The 17379-nt window shown below is 36.4% G+C and overlaps 1 protein-coding gene across 4 annotated transcripts in view; it reads right to left on the reverse strand.

Annotated features, from left to right (window-relative positions):
- Positions 1-1228: 1228 nt before the first annotated feature.
- arfgef1 (ADP-ribosylation factor guanine nucleotide-exchange factor 1 (brefeldin A-inhibited)) overlaps positions 1229-17379 on the reverse strand; it is a 67643-nt gene continuing 51492 nt past the window's right edge. For 2 of the 4 annotated variants that reach the window (XM_056248830.1, XM_056248827.1), the window contains 13 exons: positions 14736-14908; positions 13727-13887; positions 13108-13238; positions 11155-11284; positions 10849-10984; positions 10534-10672; positions 9399-9468; positions 9140-9260; positions 8673-8812; positions 6739-6907; positions 6355-6493; positions 4520-4637; positions 1229-2476 (listed from right to left, as the gene is read on the reverse strand). In XM_056248830.1, the coding sequence (XP_056104805.1) occupies positions 2312-2476; positions 4520-4637; positions 6355-6493; positions 6739-6907; positions 8673-8812; positions 9140-9260; positions 9399-9468; positions 10534-10672; positions 10849-10984; positions 11155-11284; positions 13108-13238; positions 13727-13887; positions 14736-14908 (1792 nt within the window). In that variant the 3' untranslated portion in view covers positions 1229-2311. Of the gene's footprint in view, positions 2477-4519; positions 4638-6354; positions 6494-6738; positions 6908-8672; positions 8813-9139; positions 9261-9398; positions 9469-10533; positions 10673-10848; positions 10985-11150; positions 11285-13107; positions 13239-13726; positions 13888-14735; positions 14909-17379 lie in introns of all 4 variants that reach the window. The other 2 variants (XM_056248829.1, XM_056248828.1) reach the window with 2 other exon arrangements.

Below are 17379 nucleotides of genomic sequence, written 5' to 3' on the forward strand. Positions count from 1 at the left end.
AGGTTGTCCCGCCCTCACACCAGTACACACGTCATCAGAGAAGTCTGCAAGAGGGAGTGGAAATTATTTTGATTACGAATTGGGCACAGTGAATTCAAAAGCACAAATACTGAAATATTCCATTAAAAAGGAACTATTTTGATTTCATGGTGACTTTAAAAATATTTCCAGCCTGTATTTCTTGACTTATGAACTGGAATCATTCCGTCATTTTCAAACGGCTCACAATGCGTCGTTTGTGGAGAAATGAGATTATAGCAAAAAAGGTCAATTTTATTTGTTGTGATCGTGCACCTCGCTTTCAAATTGGCAAATTCAAACAGTAAATATCGCTCTTTAATGTGACATCTCTGTAACCGCTTTAGTTAAAACTGCAAGTAAAGCGAGCGCGAACCGATCATCTTTCTTACACTCATTTTAGCTCGAAATGGAATGGTGAGAGAAACTGTACAACTTACAAAAATGCAATATATCTCTTATTATGCAATCGCTCAGTAGTGTTTCAACCGCAGTATAAAAGTTAGTGAACAACACTTGCACTGACGTTACTTTAGGAAAGTCCTTCAATGTCCGTGGATTTCTCTAGGAAAGAAATTTGCAGCACATCGTTAAATCGTATATACATTTACTTTAAAAATATATATACTTTTAACAGAGTACCGTTCAAAAGTAAGGTAAGATGTTTTTACATTTTTTTTGTTTTGTAAAAAGTCTTATTCTCACCAATGCTGCATTTATTCGATCAATATTCTATTACACAACTATTTTTGGATTTTAATGTTTAAAAATGTCATTTACAACTATGTTAAAACATTTTCAGCATCATTACTCCAGTCTTCAGTGTCACATGATCCTTCAGAAATCATTCTATGCTGGTTTGATGCTTAAGCAACGTTTCATTAATGTAGAAAAAGGTTGTCTTCAACCATGCGTTTTGATCCTGAATAAAAGTAGCAATTTCTTTTCTTAAAAAAAAAAAAAAATCTTACTGTGACCATTTTTTGAATAATAGTGTGTATATTTACTTTTTTTTTTTAAACCTGAGATTATTTCATTCAGTGCATAGAACTCAATTTAAATTGTATGTAAAGCTCTGGCTTTTTATATTGGTAGTCGCTGGTGGGCCTGTAAAGGATGTAAAAATGATTCAAAATTCATCAGGGCAAATGGACCCAGTTCCAAATCTTTCTTGACCTAATTAGAATGTGTGATGAAGACCAGTGTCGTATAGAGTTGTACAGATCATTTTATTCCATATAGAAAACTTTACAGGGCTGTACCATTACAGTTGACCCCCACTAGTCAGGAATGCTTCAGGTCCTTATTCCATCAAGTTTTAAAGCGCAGCTATCATTAATTTCTATACAATACATCCCACCCCCAAAACCAAAGAGAAGATTTTAAATATATTAACTTTTTTAAAAATTTGTACACGTAGAGTGAAGCCAAACTTCAAATAGGGATACAAACCAGTGATTCAGATGCAGCTCACACGTAAGTCACCCTCAATTTTCAAGTTCCAGTTTTTTTTCCTTTTAAAGGATCTCAGTTGCCCTCTGTGTTGAATTAAAAAAGTGTCAGCATATATAAAATGGAGTAAATCGAACTAATCATTTTGTATCGTATTAGAAATCTCTAGCTGGACAGTTATGGAGGGAAAGATGGCATAGTTCAATAATTTATCACAAAAGTAAAAATCTCCAGTGCATTTTGATCAAGAAAACAAGTGCAGCAAAATTTCCGAGAAACAAACCAACGAAAAAAAAAAAGAAAAAAAAGATACAGAAAACAAAATCTAGTGTTGTGAGATTATATTACAAAGCTGGAATTCTGTACAACTAGTTTCTTCGGAGTTATTTATGCTAATGTTAGCCATTAGCGGTGCAAATGCAACAAAGAAAAAAAAATCTGAATCACTTGAGAAACATCACATCACATTGCTTGATATGCAACCCTTCTGCCATTCTTCAAACAGCTTTTAATATAATGCCAAGACACTGTTTTGAAATATATCTGGACCTTTTGAGGATCTCAAAGGTCAAGCAAATTGTATAGTAGTAGCGATATTCAGCATCTTCATGATGTTCTACATAATTTGATCCTATTGTACAAGGCCTGGTCAGTTGTCCGGTGGGTGGGAGACTGTTCCTGTTCTGCTATTGGCTGTTTGTCCAGAGCAGATCCTGAAAGGGTAGGCGGGGGGGTTGATTTTAGTACCATCATATCTGACATGGTTAGAGGAGATCATATGATCGTGTCCTGCAGTGTTTCAGACGTCTGTGGCGTTCAGGGACAGGCACTGCTGCTGCTTCTAGGCGTTGTTGGGAGGCTGATCCGTTTCCAAACTCTGGGTGATCTGGAACACCAATCCGATGCGCAGGAAGAACTTGCGCAGGACGGCCCTCAGCTCCGGGATCAGGTCAAACTGCATGATCTCACAAAGCAGAGGGTAGTATCGGGACACGTGGGCCTTGAACTGAAAAGAGAACAAGAATAGTTTAATTACATTCGTTTTTCTTAACCCACACCCTGGTGTAATCGTTGATGATTAGCGCCAGGTGTTCTCTTATAATTGGTTATATCAACACAAACCTGCGGTATTGACATTAGTACTCTAAATGAGCGAGATTAAAAATGACTGAGCATTAATGATGTGAATGATATGAATTAGTTTGATTTAGGATTTAAACGATTTTCTGTTAAACAGATCCAGCTCCTGTGATATGGACTACCATTTTATATGCCCTAAATAATTGAAATAAGTATGTTGGTAAGTTTTTGTAAGAAGTTTCTTATGCTCACCAAGGCTGATATTTAAAGGGTTAGTTCACCCAAAAATGAAAATTCTGTCAGTAATTACTCACCCTCATGCTGTTCCAACCCCGTAAGACTTTCGTTCATCTTCGGAACACAAATTAAGATATTTTTGATTAAATCTGAGAGCTGTCTCACTCCTCCATAAGCTTCTTAAGGGATCGAAACTGGCCGGCCCAAAAGTTATGAAAGACATCGTTAAAATAGTCCGAGTGACTACAGTGGCTCAACCTTAAGTTTATCAAGCGACGAGAATACTTTTTGTGCGCAAAAAAACAAACAAAAATAACGACTTTATTCAACTAATCATTTCCTTCTCTGTGGGCCTGATATTTCACGTAGTGCAAAGCTTCTAGGTTGCACGTCACACGTAGGCTCACTATTGGCCGACGCTGGTCACGTGTGTGATGCGTGACGTACAACCTAGAAGCTTTGCGTAGTATCACTACGTGAAATATCACGGCCCACAGAGAAGAAAATTATTAGTTGAATAAAGTCATTATTTTTGTTTGTTTTTTGCGCACAAAAAGTATTCTCGTCGCTTGATAAACTTAAGGTTGAGCCACTGTAGTCACTCGGACTATTTTAACAATGTCTTTCATAACTTTTGGGCCGGCCAGTTTCGATGCCTTAAGAAGCTTATGGAGGAGTGATCCAGCTCTCAGATTTAATCAAAAATATCTTAATTTGTGTTCCGAAGATGAACGAAGGTCTTACGGGGTTGGAACAACATGAGGTTGAGTAATTACTGACAGAATTTTCATTTTTGGGTGAACTAACCCTTTAATCAAAAATACAGTAAATATTGTGAAATAATATTACAATTATTTAAAATAACTGTTTTGTATTTTAATAATATATTGTAAAATGTAATTTATTCCTGTGATGTCAAAGCTGAATTTCCAGCATCATTACTCCAGTCATAAGTCACATGATCCTTCAGAAATCATTCTAATATGCTGATTTGAGGATCAAAAAGTATTGATTATCAACGCAGACAACATTGCTGCTTAACATTTTTGTGGAACCATTAATACTTTTTTCAGAATGCTTTGATGAATAGAAAGTTCAAAAGAACAGCGTTTTTTTTTTGTAACATTATAAAAGTCTTAACTGTCAAGTTTGATCAATTTAATGAGCCCCTTGCTGAATAAAAGTATTAATTTCTTTAAAAAAATAATATAAAAACATTTAAATATTTTATATAGCTTACATACAGTATATTATACATATCACAATATTTATTAAAAACTTTGGCAACACTTTATTTTAAGGAGACAATTACACGCAACGCGTACTTTACTATAGTGATTTATAGTAAATTATGCATAATTACAAAAAGCTAACTCTAAACCAAATCCTAACCCTATAGTAAATAAATGTAGTTGATTGATATTACTCACTACTTGTGTAATTACACTGTAACATCACTAATATAAAACTGTAACCAAAACTTTCTATTTAATGCTATTAAGTATACTTGAATGCTGTATTGACCAGAAACTAGGACTGGAATTATTCATGTTAAAATATAAAAGTTTAAATGTTGCATTTGTTTAAAAATGTATACATTATCATTTAAAATATCCCGGAGTGCAGTTCCATCATGCCCCACTAGAGGATCGTAAACTCCCAGTTGGGAAAAGCTGGACTAAAGGATTCTGTGCAAGCGCACACATCTGTCTGCAGTGAATCCCACACTCACCCTGTCGTCGCTGATCTTGAGCACTTTGGTAAGGAAGAGCAGCAGTAGGTTAGTCCAGGCCTCACGGTGGCTCTCAGACGTCAGCGTCAGGAAGTAAGCCACAGCGTCACTGCACACGCTGACAGACACAAAGAGAAATATTCCACATAAACCAAAAACGTCTTGAATGTAGGCTTGGTGACCTCTGATAGGCTCCTCCCCTTCATCGTCTTATATAACCCCTCATCAGCCCTGCAGCTTCCTTCAATCATCATGACCTAATCTCACCTAAATCCCCTTTGGCCTGGTTATGCGTGTCTTCACGCTCTCTCGCTGGGCCGCTGGGTTCGGTGAACACCGCGAATGATTAGAGTCTTCCTGCAGACATGGAAGTCAGAGTCTGACCTGTCCTCTTTCTCATGACTGAACCCTATTAGCAGTGTAGTCTGAGAGTCATGCTAAACGGGAGGACACCGGTCTGAGACGCCGAGTCAAATTAGAGCTCAGTGAAGTGCGTTTCATTTTAAAGCTTAATTTGCTACCACTAATGTTTCTTACCCAACTAATCTAACAAAACACTGCCCTAATGGTGCATGAAATGGTATCTCTCTGTTGGATTCAAGCCATAGAACCAATCCCAATTCAATGAAGCAATCCCACACACTCACTTCAGGAAATATAAGGCAGAATGACCTTTGTCCATCATAAAAATGAACAAATTAGAATGAAGAACCAACATGGCTTTTAAAGCACTGCCCTTCTGAACTCCAAGTGCTTTTAGATTCATTTTAGATTTTTTAGATTGAACATTGGAGGACTCTACAATTAAAGGTGCAGTAAGTGAAAATCGTTGTTGAAGATTGCTGATATTTGATATCAAACCGAACAAACACACCCCTCCCTTTCATTACTCCGCCCCCAAAATGCATGAACACGCAATGCAAGAGTGTCTCTTTTATCATAGCAGAAGCAAAGCAAAATAATGCTTCACGAAAAATAAAGCAAAGATGACAAACGAACGACAATGATGCACAAAAAAATGAACATATAAGCAAGAGTTCGTTGTTAGTCGCCAGCAGCACACTCTCAAAACCATGTTACTCACGTATGAAACAGAAACAACTCAATCTCGACATCTGTTTTCAGGTCTCTCCAGCGCTGGAAAGCTTTTCTAATATTAACGCGGGTCCTAAAGCTCTTGCCTGATCATAACCCTTCTTTTTCCAGTGAGATTGTAATGTCTCTCAGCCATCTCTCTTTCTACAGTCTTTTTTCAAAATCTCTCTCTTGCTTCTGATTGGCTACACATTTGTTGTGGTGCTTGGTCCAATCCACTTGGTCAGTGTTTGTCAGAAATCAATTACTGCACCTTTAAAGTCTTATCTATGCTGGGTTCATGCAGGACAATCTCTGGATCATATCATCAAGCCTTTCAGTTTATCCAGAAGGATCCTATTGGATATATCTTTAAGAAAATTCTACTTGTATTGGAATAGTCTTGAATATCTTGTTTCACTCAGAATAATGGTTGCATTTCATTAGAGATGAAACGGTATGACAATTTCATATCACGATTTTAGTGACCAAAATTTTCGCGATTATCAAATATGAAAATGTTCAAAAAGAACAAAGAACTGATACATACACTGAAAACATTTCTATGTTATAGTGGCAGTCTATTATTAAAATATCAAAAGCCGTCCCTAAGCTAAAATGGAGACAGGGAAGATGTGAACTCTACCATGCACAAAAGGCAGTAGAAGCTATGAGCATATAATTATCAGAATAATATTTACATGGCCACAGGGCCTGAGAGCACAGCGGTTCCAGTCACGATCGTGACAGTGATGACTTACTTGAGCAGTCTCCTCTGCACCTCCTCCCAGGCGTCCTGCCTGCTCTGGTCCATGTACATGCGGAAGAGGATACGCAGGCCACACGCCAGGCTGCTGGTCTCCTGTTTCAGCAGATTGGGCTTCGACTTCCCTTTGAAACCTGATCGCACACACGGAGACACAATGAGCTCTTTTAATGTGGGACGGGAGAAGAAATCAAGCCAGACGTGACAAAGACTTTCCATTAGGCCACACGGGTAGCTCTATCTGATAACGGAGGACTTGATACGACGTGGCCTGTAAGCGATGTGGCGGCTTTTGTAGATGCAGAGAAATCAACTCATAACAATGGATATATTTAATGCATCTCAAGATTCTAACAACAAAGAAATCAGTAGTACTGACCGGCCTTCCACAGTGCGGTTCTCTGTTCATTATTGGAGTTAAAGGCCTTGGCAAAGCGATGAGACTCCAGCAGACAGTCGAGCAGTTTAAAGAGCTGTTCTGAGGTCAGGTAGCGATACATTCCCTGGTCCTGAGTATCTACATGTACATCGGCATCCAAAGCATCTCTCTGCAGGAAAACACACTTCATTTAGACTGTAGAACTGAGTAGAACTTCATACACATCATGTACAGAACACAAAATCTTCATAAATCAGATAATAAGTTCAAGTCAATAAATAAATCATGGGCCAGTGTTGGTTTTTGTCATCATTAAAATAGAGCTGGAATTTTTTTATATTTTTTTATATTAGACTAAAAACTTAAACACTACAAATGAAAATTAGAAATGTTGGTTAGGCAACTAACTGAAATAAGTAGAAGTACTAAAATTACAAACTAAAAAATGAAACAAATATAAATGAAAGCTGCATAGAAATAGATTTAAAAAAATGACAAAAGCACATAAATTACTAAAACTTAAAAAATACAATTATTAAAAAAAACTGAAAATATAAAAATAAAACAAATTTAAAATATGAATAAATACTATACTAGACCAATTAATACTATAATATTATAATAATGCTGATTATAATAAATATATATATATATATATATATATATATATATATATATATATATATATATATATATTAGGGGTGTGACGAGACGAGACTAGACACGAGATTGGGTTCACGAGAACGAGACGAGACGAGATTTTTGCACAATTTTTCAGAAATCCTCAATGACAAAATTCATGGCTGGAAAAATAGTATGCAGGTGCATTTTTCAATGTTTTAACTAATAATCTTCTAATGCATGTCATTTCAGGTCTACTTTATGAGTATGAATTATCAAATGCATTGAAAGAAAACAATATTCAAGCACTGTAAAAGGTTTTTATTGACTGGCTTTTCTCCTGTATAATTTCACATTAGTCTCTTCAGACCTTACTGTACATTTAAGAGCTTTCAGAACTTCTGATTGAGGCTGTGTGTGACCTCCTAACTGAACTCCTTTTAACACACATTTAACAGAGAAATAAAAACCGTATAAATAACAAAAATAAATAACTGTTTTCTCTTAGTCTTATTAAGTGCAAACAATAAGTGCGAGTGCAACCATAATCAAAGTTAGCACACAGACTCTTTATAATTGTTGTGAAATTGCGGTTTTATTTTGCACCGGCAGTTATAGGGTTAATGCGGTGAGTTCGGAAAAGGCCGAGAGAAACGAGGCTGTTTGTCTCTACAGTTGTTCTTGCGTTCCGATTATAAGTTCAGAAACGGAGCCTCCCTTGTCTGTTGTCCTTTGTACGTTACAGTGCTCTCTCAATATTCGCAGTGCCAACAGAGACCATAGCCGCAAATAAACAGTCCAGAGATGGGTATTGGGAGACGGATTATTTTATGTATGCAGCCTAATTTGTGCGCAATGCACATCAGGGAGCTTGTGTTTTACTTTCACTTACAAATTCGTGACCGCGCGTATAGGGAGCAGCGGTGCTGAGCGCGCATTCTAAATGATAAGACATTTACCAGACGTTTAGTCTGTTGCGCAACGAATCCTCCGCCATCGTCACGCGATCAGTGAACTGTGATTCGTGCTGCACTGATTGCAACGGCAACTCGCGCTGGATGAGCAGAGCAGACTTTTGCATTAGTTTATAATGGTTTTTATTTTTTTATAAAAACAACAAAACGATAGTTTAGGCGAATGTGAGTGTAGCGGTGGAATATTAATGGGGATATCGCGAGACAGCTTTTTCACTCGACGAGAAATCTCGTCATATTTAGTCTCGCGAGATCTCGTGGCACGAGATCTCGTCACACCCCTAATATATATGGCACATTTGTTCATAATAAGAGTTTGTAAAGATCTTGAGCTGGTACCTGTGCTGCTGCCAAGTTTTCAGCATCCTCCTTCTTACTGGTTGCAGGAAAGAACACAATGTTGTCTATGGTCTGAATGAGCTCCAGCTGGACCACACACTTTATGAGCAGAGCCGCAAACAGCCTCTGTTCCTGGGCTTCTGGGGAGGTCACATATGGAAGAACAAAATTAATAGCTGACCAGCTGATATGTTTCAATGTGTTTTGGGTCTATTATGAAATCAGGCAAAAAATCAGCACTAAAAACAACACTGTTAAATTCAATTCATGAAAAAATTATTACATGGATCTCTGGATTACTTGATTCTAACTGGTCGTTTGTGGCTTTACTGTTGTATAATGAGTGCTAAAATTTACAATTATCAATATTTAGTTTAGTTACAATAGTTTCAAATCTTTTACTTATGAAATAATGTGAAGCAAAAAACAAAACAAAAAACAATATGGTTGGCCACCATGATACGTGCCTAAAGCAACACTGAACTGACTCTGTCTACGGTTGTCAACCAAAGCCTTCTCCATACTGTTCACAGACTGCTGGTCATCTGCCCGAGTCTGAATATCCACTGACTTCTGGGAAATGGAGTCCTGTAAGCACCAGATAAGCGCTTATTAATATTATAACATTAAAGGAACTATTACAGCACAGTGCTAGAAGAGCATCTGGGTGTGATGACCCTCGAACACTTCCACATTTAGCACAGTCTGGAAATCTTATTTGCATACCAGCTGTTTATCAGAGTCCAGCTGAGTCACGTGATCTCCCTCTGTACCGGCCGGTCTCCACGTCAACAGCCTGGAAACAACAAATAGAGGAGTTAAAAGGGTCATGCTGTACAGCACGTATTCAGTTTTTCTGTTTGATAACATTCTGTCAGACAAATATAGTGTTTTAAAGCGCTAATAAATTGCATTGTGCCATCTCAAGCTAAATGAATACATTTTAATTTATGTTAGGATTTAATAATGCCTAGGTTTGCCATGTCAAGCTAAAATACATTAAAAAATATTTTTTATATACTTATACCTTCAAAATGGAACAGGGTTTGATGGTAACAGGGGTGAAAGTTTCACGGTTTCATTTGACATTAAATTCGGTGCATGTAAGGTAGTAAAATATGTTTACTAGAATTTATTGCAGATATTTCTAAAGCATATTAATTATTTAATAATCAGTAGTTTACTATTCAAAATCATACTAACAGGGTTGACTGTTTTACAGTAAATTTAGCTACAAGATGTTTATTACAAAGAGAATTTAATGCAGATATTTTTTACAAATATCAAGTATTTAATAATCAGTAGTTTACTATACAAAATCATAGTAACAGGGGTGACTGTTTTACAGTTATTTTAGCTACAAGATGTTTATTAGAAATATAGTTTAATTAGTGTTTAATAATCAGTTGTTTACTGTCCAAATTCATAGTTGTAAACCAAACAGGGTAGAAAGTTTTACAATTAATTTAGCTTCAAGATGTTTATTATAAAGATAATTTAATGTAGATATTTGTACAAATATTTAAAAATCAGTTGATTACTGTACAAAATCATGGTAACAGGGTTGATGTTTCAAGATAATCGTTACTGATAAACGTAAACCATGATAATGAAACTCGTCTTGAAAGAGTTCACATTCTTGAAACGAGGATGCCATTAGGTGAAAGTTTTTATTTTTATTTATGGATTAGTTCATTATATGATGGTAACAGGATGTATATTTAAGGAGAATGAATTTTTTTTTCTTTTTTTTATATTAGAAAAAAGTTATTCCTGGTTAAAAGTCTTTACACTTTTATACTAGGGACATAAATGGCATTCGTTTTGTAAAATGACCCATTCGAATTTCTGAAACACTCACATGTGTGGGATGGTGGTTTGGAAGATGTCTAGCATACAGTTGCATGTCTTGTCCCAGGTCTCAGGGTTAAACTTCTCACCGTTGAGGATGACCACGTTTTCAAGGCAATTAGTGCCTGATCTCGCCAATTGCTCATTATCTGTAAGGAGAGATATGCAAGTGAAATCATGACCTCAAGTAAAAAATGTATGTGAACTGTCCATACATGAATCTTCTAGTCTTCAGTATTTTGCACAATGTGTGTTGTTTTCTCCACAGTGACACTGTAAATGTACTGCAATTGTATCTTGTCTATTGCTGGTACTGTACACTGACCTTGTTGCACACACCAGTAGAGCTGAGAGAGGATATCATCTAACAGAACATCACTCAGAGATTCAAAGTACTGTGTGAAAACGTCACAGATAGCATAAAGTGCATGATTACAGGTGGTGGTCATCCACTCCGCTTTCTAAAAACAGAACACAAAACAGAACATTAGCCATGCTGATATGAAGATAATGCAGTGGTACCATATGATTATATTAATGCCAGAGAGAGTGCCTGTCCAAGCAATATCTGTGCTGGCGTCCTAAAATCGCTTTTTTTCCAGGACAGATTTCATTGCTGACGTTGACTTGCCTCAGTCTGTTGCTCAGGAAGCTTCATGTTGTCAAAGATCCTGAACACAATGCGGAACAGATCCTGCCACCAGTGTTTCTCGTAGGTGTGACCGTACGTCTTCATCACCTCAAACATCACTGTCAGACCCCTGACAAACAAAGCAAAAATATACTGTCAGGAGGGGGAGGGGGATTGGCAATACTGTACATGTCATAGCAAAAAAAATTCAAAACAGACACTGAAAACATTATTATAACTCTTTTCTAATTTAAAGTAACAACAGGTCGTTTTTTGCTCTCGGGCTCCCCCTACAGTTGGGAAACAGTATTGTCCTCTACTACTGTCCTAAACTGTCATCCTACATGCACGTGCATTTGTTGACAACCATGATAGCCCTGAACACTGTAGGAGGAGGTCACATGCAGGTGTTCTGCTTGCATCGCGTGTGAAATGTCTTCATCCCAGGTACAGTGGCATATATTTCAGCATGTCATATGAATATAATTTCATGGGTTTTATTTTTTTTTCTAACGACAAATGATCGCGATGCTCACGTTTACAAGCCAGCGTCATTATAGTAGCCTAGTCTATTGGTTACCGTTTTACTGGATCTATATGATACTTCAATGCAATGTTTGAGTGGTTGATAATAACCATATATCGTCAATATTATAATATCAAGCTACCATAAATGAATCTGCAAATTTTACAAATCGATTTGCATTATAGCTTGAGGCAAGACAAATAAACAAATATCACAGACATGTTAGGTATCCTAAAATATGATTTTATTAATAATCTTCCTCCTTTCTTTGTACATGTTGAGTAGACTACACTTTTTAGGTCAAACATTTGCTATTTGCATTTCATCGATTGCAAAGTTCAAATCAGAACGAGAATACTAGCGATAGCTAACCATCAAAAACTAGAATATCGTTTACTAGCTACCAGATTGATAATTCGCTACTACTCTAGCGAATTAGAGAGGTTAGAGAGAGGCATTCTTTTTTCGATGGGGGGTTCGATGCTCCCTGCACACGCAAGGTCTCTCGCTCGCTTTCTCTCTCTGCCGTCCGCGCGCGTTGGAGCACAGTCTCTGTCTCGCGTGCGCGCTCGCTCTAGATTCCGGGAGATTTGAACTAATTTGCGGTATAACTTGTCGATCACGAGTGGCTCAACAGGTAGAGATCTATAGATAAACTCATCTTTCAGGCATTTGACCGACCGGGTTGACAATTTAGCGTGAGAAACCGGGGGTGTGGCGTGTGAGCGTGTGAAACCAATTAAATGCGGGTGTCTCACGGCCAATGCGTGAGAGTTGGCAGCTCTGCAATGTTGATCCTCGTTCTGCCTTTAACGCGATCACTCTCTTTTTCTCTTTTTGCTTTGCTCCGATAAAACCTTTGCTGTCTTGTTTTTCTGTGCTGCTTCGGCCATGACTGTAACATTTGGCTCGCAAGTCCGATTTTAAGGAAGTGGGGGTGGTGGTGGAAGTGACGTATATGCCGTAAAGCAGTCGAATTTTGTAGTTCTCTTTGTTCGCCGGTTACTACCCGAAACCCGAAGTTTAAAAGTACGATTAAAAACGCTACAGACCCCGTCAGGCTATGGCAGACGTGTCATTCAACCTATTGTAAGTCGATGTACCATCACAAGAGACTTGGAAATATATTATGAAGGCTGAAAAGTTACCTGTTGTTACTTTAATATATTTAAAAATTTGATATATTCCTGTGATGGCGAAGCTGAATTTCCAGCATCATTACTCCAGTCTTTAGTGTCACATGATCCTTCAGAAATCATTCTTAATATGTTGATTTGCTTCTCAATAAATATTTCTTATTATTATCTATGTTAAAAAAAAACAGTGCTGCTTAATATTTTTGTGTAAACTGATATTCTTTTGAACTTTATATTCATCAAAGAAACCTGAAAAAAATCTGTTGGCTGTATTGTGGGTCTGGCACTGACCTGGTCCGGACGTCCAGCTTACACCTGTTGATGATGCATGACAGCTCAAAGAGGATGGGGAACCAGCCTCTCACCCAGACACGGTCCTCCGGAGCGACGTTCATATCATCACTGGTGCAGTCTTTAAATGCCTGCCGACACAAAACATAAGCAGTTCACTCGCAGAGCCACATTTGCTTTGATATCACATGTTAGCACATACTCAAGCACACGCCTGAACACACATGCCGCTTGACTATAAGCTGCATTTACAGATCAAAAGGTTTTTGCCCCAATCTGGCAACCCTTGGTGAGATGAGGTGGAGGTCTCCTTGTGGGCTGCCTTCACTAATCTTCACTTTAGAAACACCACAGGACTAAAGCACTAAACAGGCACAAACACAGCTCATAACACAATCACCCTTCATGAAGAGCAGAAAACAGATTGCTTACATTTTCCATCTACTTACTAAAAGGCCTTAGGTTTTGCTCATTAAGGCATCTGGTAATGAGAGTTTCCTCATTAAAAGTGCCTTGTGGTCTCCTTAAGTGTAATCCATTTAGAGGATGTCTGCGGAAAGCCTGACCCGGGGTCAGATTATAATTCAGAGTTATGGAGCGCGCACTCGTTATCACTGACCTGAGGTCGGTCGGAGACGTATTTAGCGCAGTGGCGGATGAGACGGATGGCCTCCATGCTGGTGTCGGGGAAAGAAGCGTTGCAGGCGAACTCAGACAGACATTTGACAGCGTCCTGGAAGGAGTCAATGGTTGCAGGGAAATGCTTCTCAAATACATTCGCTGCGAGGTGAAAAGAGACGACAGAGGCCTTTTACAAACAGCATTTTTATACAAATAGAAATGAATTAAAAGTAAATGTTCACAACGCAAATCTTCCTTTTTTTAATCCATCAAAGCCAAATGTCATGGCAATAGTGACAACCATGATCACATTAACATATGACCCCCCCATATTTAGTATATCAATGACTAATTCAGTTTATTTAGCAGCTTGGCAGGGGTTTGTTGCTCATTTTACATGCATGGTACATTATTTGCATTTAAAAAAAATTAAGCTACAGAAGCAAAAACAGTCTGTGTAATTATAAGTGTGGAAAATGATGAATACCATACATATAAAATCTAAATAACTTGTTTATAACTAAATAAATTATTCATTACTTTCTGGTACAAAAAAAATATTGCCTAATATAGTGTACAGAAAAAAAAGGGCAGAATTAAAATAAAAAAATTAATTATTTAAAGTAAAATAAATACTTGACCTATATACTGCAGTAATATAAAGTAGGATCTAAAAGTTGCAAGAAATATCCAACAGTGAAAATATTTCTATTTAGCATTTTTCTAATTGCATACAAACATTTTCATAATAAAGTAAACAATGTTGTGATTAGTATAACCATATAAGTTATACATTATATAATGAGTTTTCATTGTTAATTTTATGCCAATTTTTTGTGTTCAATCTTTTCAAGTGGTAAAACTTTTCTGCTTATTTCCAGGTTTACAAATAAAAATAATTGTGGTCTCAGACTATTGAACCCCAGTGTATTAAAAAGGCTCTTAATTATTTATTCCTATCTTGTATCCTAAATGAGAGTATCCTTGATCTCCATGGAGGCACTTACTGACGATGTGTCCAGTTGTCTGGAAGGCCAGCTCCACTATGCTCTCATCCTGATCGGAGGCAGCAAGATGAAACACGGAGAAAATGTTCTTCCACCCTGATCTAATATTCCCAGCCTGAGAGTTGACCATCTGGGCTATGCAGCGGACCACCATGTCTCTAATGGTAGGAGATCTGTAGATAGAGAAGAAGCGTGTAAATAAAGCAGGAAAACATGCACACACACTCGCTCTCTTCATCTCATTCTGCAGGGGCAAACGTGTGTAGACAAGTTCATTTATCTCCATCAGTCATGGAGTTTAGTCATGATGGCTTCTGACACTGTGTGTGTGTGTGTTCACTCACAAAGCTTAATAATGAGTACTGCAGGGTCCATATGAGCTAATATATCTTCCTCTTCTTCGCTTCTTTCCAGTGATGGAGAAGCTACTTTGAAAGTGAAGATTGCCGGGCTGCTTATAATTTAAAGTAGTCAGGCTGCCATCAAGCTACCTTTTCGAGTAGTTGGTTACACTACTTTGGCGCAATGAGGAATTCAGTGAAGGTGGAACCATAAATGTAGTGGACATATAAATGTTCACAAAATAAAACAAATGAAATACTTTGCATTTGCATAACTGAATTTAAAAACAGCAGTTTTTAACTAAATATTTTTTACTACAAAATGCAAAGATTTTTTTTTTATTCAAATACTGAGTGATGACAAAGTGAATTCATTGAAATTAATTGTTCATAACCAGTGTTGTTATTGTTAACTAAAAGTAAAATATTTATTGAAATACAGCTGAAATAAAATAATCTATATATAATAGGGCTGTCAAACGATTAATCTGATCCAAAATAAAAGTTTGTGTTTACATAATATATGTGTCAGTGTGTACTGTGTATAATTATTTTGTATATAAATGCACACATGTATATATTTAAGAAAAATATGTTATTTATATATAAAATGTTTATATTTATATAAAATATACATTATATATAGGCTACATTCAGTCTATATACAGTATATACATGCAAATATTGTATATACATGCAAAACATGCATGTGTGGGTATTTATGTATTAAAAATAATTATACACAGTACACACACATATATTATGTAAACACAAACTTTTATTTTGGATGCGATTAATCGCGATTAATCGTTTGACAGCCCTAAATAAATAAATGTATAATAATTAGATGGAAAAAATGTACATAACTTTTATTTTCTAATGCAACATTTCAAGTTGAAGCACTAAAACTACTAAACTGACAAAAAAGAAAGCTGAACAAACAAATAAAAATTACAAAATCAAATAACAAAATTGCAAAAATTTAAATGAAAATTTAAAATAAAAAAGCTAATTCAAAATATTTCTAAAATAACAATTATTTTTAATGAATAGATCATAAACTGATTAACTAAATGAGTTGCCAATGCTTAAAAAAAGACACTTTAATAGAGAGAGTATTGCTGAATATTTATAGACATTTTATTTTAAATGTTTGAAGTATTTTCCAATATTTCTGAATATTTTAGACTTGAGCATTACCAAAATTATATTTTTATATTAATTTAAATTTGTATTACATATAAATTAAATTTAATAAAAAAATATTTTTTGATTTTTTATAAATAATATTTTTTTTTTTTTTTTAAATCCATGACTTAAGGCAGTGCCAAGTTTCCAGAAAAATGGTTTGTCTTTGAAAATGTTACACTATGGAGCTAAAGTCACTTGATTGAAAAATGTAGGCATTTTACCTTTTAGTTATTCTCAATGGTTCAATACACTACGGATGTAACAGGATTAATAAACAAAACCTTCCGTTTATGTCTACAATACATTTCCTGAAAGATCAAAAATGTTTTCCTTAAAAGGAGAACATTTTATATATGTAAACAAGGCACTGAACATGACATGATGAAGATTTAAAGGGTAACTAAACACTGAAACGACTTTTTTTAGTTAATGATCTGTAAGAATGGAGCTTCATAAATGCTGTTCTTTGATTCGAGTACATTTTTTGACATTTGGGTATAAAGTGTTTTAATTTCCAAATATATGGTGTAAAAACGTATGAGTGCTGCCCTCTTCAGGTTAAACGGAAAGCTCCTGCAGTAGGGGTACTCTCTGACGTAGGATACTCTCTGACGTAACTCTGTCACGCCCTTGGTGCGAGCTCACCACGCCCTTGGCAGCCCCTGGTATAAAAGCATCTGGTTCCGTCAAAACTAACTTACTGTAGCGAGTCAGGAGTTGAAGTATTGAAAACGATCAGGATAGTTTTACATTTGAAAATCAACAAACAACAAATAAAACAAGCAGCTCTATGCACTTTTTAAGGCAAGATTCTATTCTGTGGCATTTCCTTCTGACCGTCGTCAATAGCAAAGCATTATAAACACAGTGCAAATCCATGCATCACAACGGACGCGCTCTCTCGTTTCATTCAAATACAATTTGCCGTCTTGCGTCTCCTTTTTGATTGTATTGAAAATAAAATCAGAGTTAATTTATTGTTTACAGAGTTTGATAATATTGTTGTGATCATCTTGTCTGGACGATTGTTTTGTACGCTGTACAAAATGGATTTATAAACAGGTAAGATTTAAAACATTAATGCGAACTTTTCTTCGTGGAAGCTTCACGTT

The sequence above is a fragment of the Rhinichthys klamathensis genome, unplaced genomic scaffold (genome assembly GCF_029890125.1).
Source record: "Rhinichthys klamathensis goyatoka isolate OS25496 unplaced genomic scaffold, OSU_Roscu_1.1 h1tg000059l_1, whole genome shotgun sequence".
In the NCBI taxonomy this organism is placed as follows: Eukaryota; Metazoa; Chordata; class Actinopteri; order Cypriniformes; family Leuciscidae; genus Rhinichthys; species Rhinichthys klamathensis.